The following is a 5689-nucleotide window of genomic DNA, read 5'->3' as shown; positions in this document are numbered from 1 at the left end:
GGAGAGTTAAAGCTTCTATATAAGGAACAAAGCACAAGGTGAATTTGTGTGTGTGCAAAAAATGTGAAGCACCAAAGAGAGGAGAAAAAAGAGAGAATTTGAGAGAAGGAGGTACAAGGGCAGCAAGGGTGTTTTCTTCTTGGTGGTTTTTGGAGGAGCCAAAAACAAGTAATTAGAAGAAAAAGGGTGCTGCAGAGTGAGAGAAGAAAATAGAGATCAGCAGCCATCTGTTCCAGCAAAAGAAGAGTTTGTACATCTGTCTTTTGTATTCTATTTTGGGAATAATCTTTCTTGTGTGATAGTGAGATTTGGGTGTATTGGGGCTTTGGGATCTGAGTGATTTTCTCTCTACTATTTTTGTACTCCATCTTTTGATAGTGGATTTTCTCTGGGTCGTCTTCGCCAGTGGATGTAGGCTTGTTAAGCCGAACCACTTAAATCTTTGTGTCTTGCGTAATTGCCTAATCTTTGTTATTCCGCATTCTTCTTATTTTTGCATCTCACGGGTCTTGGGAAATAGGATTAATTTCCTAACAACGCAACCTCCCAGGATTAGATTATAGCGCCTACTTTCGTTAATTACGCACTTCCAAATAACGAAGAGTAATAGAACGACCAAATTATCAAAGTTGGTGAGGGACTTCAGAATATTATTTGTAGAAAAAACCAATAATATAGCATAGGGCTTTTATGCCATGAAACAAGTGTTTTGCAACACACTATACGGCCTTAGCCTTAGATAGAAAATAATTGAATTTTTTCTTCTATCTCTCATATCCCTTACTTACGTACCTTCAATGTATTAGTATATATATATAAGAAAGGTCACCAACGGTTAGAACTTAGAAGCATTAAAAATATTCTATGACCAAACGATTGATAAATGTAAAACTTTTGTTAATGAGCTAAAGCCATAAATCATATTTAAAGACTAACGGTCAAAACAATTAAAGAATTAAAACCCATGAAATTCTTAATAACCAACGGATACAAACGGAAAAGGAATGTTAAAGATGATATTTCTTTTCCATTTAAAGTCATGAAGATGCTTGAATTTCAAGTCATAAAATATAACGATGAAAAATATAACGGAAAAGGAATGTTAAAGATGATATTTCTTTTCCATTAAAAGTCATGAAGATGCTTGAATTTCAAGTCATAAAATATAACGGTAAAAAATATAAAGCTCATGAATGTCTCTAACAAATAGTAATAAAGGTTTGAAGATTAGAAACCATAAAAAATAGTATGACCATTAGTTAAAAAATAAAAGTATGTTTGTAACATCGCAACAAAAACAAAATATTCAACGGATAATGATAGCTCCATTAACTCCCTTATGGTTTTGGTAATTGACAAGCACTAGACCATCTGATCAATAACTTCGGCAAGTGCTTCATTGTTGAATCTAGCTTGTGTTAGGGGGCTAAAGTTAGAAGCCATTATTGGCGGCATGGACTAGAAATAGCCGATGGTCCTTTTGATTGACGAGCTCTAAGTCATAATAGTATTACATTAACCACAAGTTTACGTAAGTTTAGTGCACCTAAAGTCAGCAAATGTAATTGTGCACTCAAGTCTACAACATCAAATAAAATATGATTACTCATCAAAAGTGGCACTAGATGTTGCCTAGATGGGTGTAGTCACGTCATTCACATGGTATTTTAAAAATTAAAATAAATTGAAAGTTTGATAGAATTTTAAAATTTTAAAATTTCTTTCAAACGCGTGAAAGTTCATAAATATATATATATATATATATATATATATATATATAGTTTCTTTCCAACATATTGCATTTATTTGTGCATAAAGACAACCAAATTGAATGCTAAACAGAAACCCCCACTTTCTCTCCCTTTAAGCCAAACCGACATGTCCAGACAAACTATGACATATTACAGAAATCCCCACTTTCTCTCCCTTTGAGCAAAACCGACATATTACAAAAGGCCCCTATTTTTCACTTATACAAGACAAACTATGTATGTAACGTCGAGAAGAAAGTGGGGGTTACATTAAATTCAAGCATGTGAACATTCCGGCGGGAGTCCCTGCGGGAAGCGCTTGGTATCGGAGCAATAGTTGTAAATCATGTAATTCTTTTGTACCCACTTTATTCTTTCTGCCCCGGTCGTGTCGAGGGATTCCGTCAGCCAGGAGTTGCCGGAGGAATTGGATGAACAAGAGGAGGAGCCTGAGGACCAAACGCAGGCTTGGGCATTGAAGTTTGTGTAAGAGGCGGTGAACGGGGCTTGGCTCCAATCGGTCTTCACAAGGCCGCCGCGTGTCGCCCAATCGTCGGCGTTCCAGAGGCTGGAGTATAGCCACATGGCTTGGTTCTTGGGGAAGGAGACCCCCTTTGATTCCAAATTCTTGAATTCTCTGATGGGAGTACCATCCACAGAGAAACTATAAAAGAAACATGACAGATGTTAGAGAAAAATGATCATTCGTCTTAAAAATTTAATTATTTAATTAATATTCTTATACTCTCTTTTTCATCTCTTTTTCATGTGTTGGTGTCCAAACTCATTCTTTATAGATAAGTTCAACAAATAAAATATTTAACTGAAATAAAAGGTTAATAATGGACACAAGAGATTTAAATTCAGAATCTCTACTCGAATACTATATTTAAATTTAAAGCATGTTTGAACATACTTGAGATTGTGTTTGAGAAATAGAGCTTTTAAGTTAAAAAACTTTTTTTTGGCAAAAACTTCATTTTTAACTTTTTGTTTTGATTATTTTTAAGCTCTGTGAACCCTTAAAAGCGCTTTCAATTTATTTTACCAAACGGGTATTTTTTTCTTCAAATAAATTTTTTGAATGTTAAACGCACACTTAAACAAGCTCTTATCACTTAGGAAAGAGTGAGTGATGGAGATATGGTTAAATCATCGATTGTCCTAAAATTTTTAGACATATATGTTGTAAGAGAAATGTTAGGTTTTCCAATTCTTTTTCTCAAAAATTTGGTTTTTAAGTGATGTATCAACATGTCATGTGATATTTTGTTTTAGTAAATAGCGACTTATGTGATGGGATGGTGACCCTTGATCACTTGAAGACCAAATTTTCTTCCTATTACCTTAGAATTTTCCTGCCCTAATTAATACCAATATATTAAATAATCGCTTGTCGTGAAAGAATAAGCTAATAGAAAAATGATGGAAACAAGATTTGAAGTTACCGTAAAACTATGTTAAATTAATACTTATTTTAATAACTTGGCTTATATTTTAAGAGAGATGGAGGGAGAGTTACATGATGCTTCGAGAATTCCATAGGACGGAGTAGGTGTGGAAGTCCTTGGTGGGGTCGAACCAAAGATAAAACTGTTGCTCCCTATTGCCTTTCCCCTCTGTGAATACGTTTGTGTGCAGAATATAAGGGTCTCCACTAAGGTTACCAAGAAATTCAAAGTCGATTTCGTCATGAGCTGACCCTAGAGATGACAGCTGCAACATGCATAAACAAATAGGTGTTATATTTATATATATAACGCACAAGTAACAACATGAAAACAAGGAAAAAGAGACGACAGAGATGAAGAACAATTGACTCTTACATAGTATGCAGTGACGGTTCCGGCGGAGTTGCCGGGCACAAGCTTTAGCTGCATATCAATCTTCCCAAACAAGTACTCCTTCTTCGACTTGAAACCGGAGCCGGAGGTCTTGTCGAGAGACAACGTGAGAAGCTGGCCGTTGTTGAGTATTTTTGCACGCCCATCACCCCATGTGATGTCAAACTCATCGTAGAAGTTGCCAGCCGATGCTGCCAAAAAGAAGCCGAATAGAAGAAGAGCTAAAGCCATGTTCTTGGTTGCAACAAAAGTAGGAGCAGTGCTCATGCTTAATTTTTTTTGGGCGATGTGGGATGGTGGATTAGAGGAGTCAAGTTTTGAAAGATCGAGATGGGTGAAGGAGAGGGTATTGGTGGGTGAAGTGCATGGAAATGATTAGGGGTATATATATATATATATATAAGTGTGGGGGAGAAGGTGTGGATGTGAAGGTGTGTGGGAGAAGCCAATTGATGGTCACCGAGTGGGGTTGAAGTGGTTGGGAAAATGCATGCTTGAGGAAAGAGAGATTTGGGTTGACTTGGCTTGCATTTGTGGGCACAAAGACAGCTAATGGAGAATTGACGTCTTCGCTAGTGTTCTTGATTGATTTGGTTTCAGAATATGTTTTTACGCGGTTGTGAGGTAAGAAAAGGCAAGGATTCATCAATCCATGCATAGCTAGCTGTCTTCTCGCTTTTTAAGTTCCTCTTGATTGCTTTTTTGAAATACCCAGGTCTTCTACTCTTTAAATATCTTTGTCTTTTTGGATAAGTAAATTGTTGACACGATCAATGAATTCAATATAAGTTTTATACAAAATTAATAGATTAAGGGGGTGTTTGGCAAATGAGATGGCCTAAACACTGTAGTTGATGTAGATTGATGTGAAAAAAAGTAAGAATGTTTGGTATAAAAAAAAATGAAAAAGTGGTATGAAAAAGTGAAAAAATTTTGTTTTGTAGTGATTTTTTTATTTGAATAATAATAAAAAGTGAATGATTTGATATTAAAAGTGAAAAAGTTAGAATATTTTGATGTTGATTTTTTGAAAAAATAGTGATGAACAATATTTGGGCCAACCCCATCCCCATTACCAAACAAAGCCTAAGTGTAGAAGGTTTGTATTATTTAATTAAATTAGTAGAGTTAGAGCTGATAAATATAGGATTGAAAAAGCCAACATAAAATTAACGGATTAGGGTTGACAAGTCTAACCCATTTTTTAAAATGGGCCAAGTTAGGGTTTACTTATATAATTTTATATCCGCTAAGCGAAAGCATAATATTTTACTTGGGGGGTTCGAATCTACGTAAATAAATAAGCACATAGATACGTGTAATCTCTCTATGTTTATGTGTTTAATTGTGTGAGAGTCCCAACCTACGTAATATATGTATATTCAAACACGATCTGTTTAACTAAATTGGTCATATTAAATCATAGTGTACTTACTTTTTAAAAAGTCAAGTTTATGAATGGTTTGCATTCAAACCAATAGCGTGTTGAAGATACGTCTTAATGACAAAGTTGAAATAAATTTTAGTAAAAACTTATGTGTTTCTCACATGCTATTAAAAAATGAACATATGTCACTTGTATAGACTAGGTTGAAGAAAATTTTTCTAACCCAGTTTACAAGAAAACTTTGTCCAAAGTAGACCCGACATATGAAGGGTGGAAAAAATCAAATATTTGGCGAGGACACGGTATAAAAAGTATTATGTACATGAGGGTTCTAAAAAGTTTTGGAACTACTGAAGATCCAAAAATATAGCTATGTAGATCCACATTTATATACTTATACACTCATATTTCAATAGATCCGAATCCAACATGCAAATACAATTGCAACTCCCGCTACTCGCCTAACTCTTATCCGCGGGAAGGTAAGAGTTGATGGTTTCCGAACGTCGTCTTGTTAATTAAAGTAAAAGAGTCGTGATTGGCACCACGCCTGGCGTGCATCAACAGTGATGCACGCCAGGCACAAAATTTTTTTTTTTTTTTTTTTCAAAAAAATTAAAATAATAAAATAATAATAAAATAATAAAAAAAAAAAATTTTGTGCCTGGCGTGCATCACTGTTGATGCACGCCAGGCGTGGTGAATAT

At 35.0% G+C, this 5689-nt stretch overlaps 1 protein-coding gene across 1 annotated transcript; it reads right to left on the bottom strand.

The window, feature by feature from the left end:
• Positions 1 to 1790: 1790 nt before the first annotated feature.
• LOC132190222 (probable xyloglucan endotransglucosylase/hydrolase protein 23) lies at positions 1791 to 3941 on the bottom strand. Its single transcript, XM_059605143.1, has 3 exons — positions 3578 to 3941; positions 3274 to 3467; positions 1791 to 2415 (listed from the first exon to the last, which is right to left on the bottom strand). The coding sequence occupies exons 1-3, from the start codon at positions 3860 to 3862 to the stop codon at positions 2028 to 2030; spliced, it is 867 nt and encodes a 288-aa protein (XP_059461126.1). The 5' UTR covers positions 3863 to 3941; the 3' UTR covers positions 1791 to 2027.
• Between the last annotated feature and the right edge of the window lie 1748 nt (positions 3942 to 5689).

This window comes from Corylus avellana, chromosome ca8, assembly GCF_901000735.1.
Source record: "Corylus avellana chromosome ca8, CavTom2PMs-1.0".
Lineage (NCBI taxonomy): Eukaryota > Viridiplantae > Streptophyta > Magnoliopsida > Fagales > Betulaceae > Corylus > Corylus avellana.
Note: the sequence above shows the minus strand (reverse complement) of the source record. Positions and strands in the feature narration are given on the sequence as shown.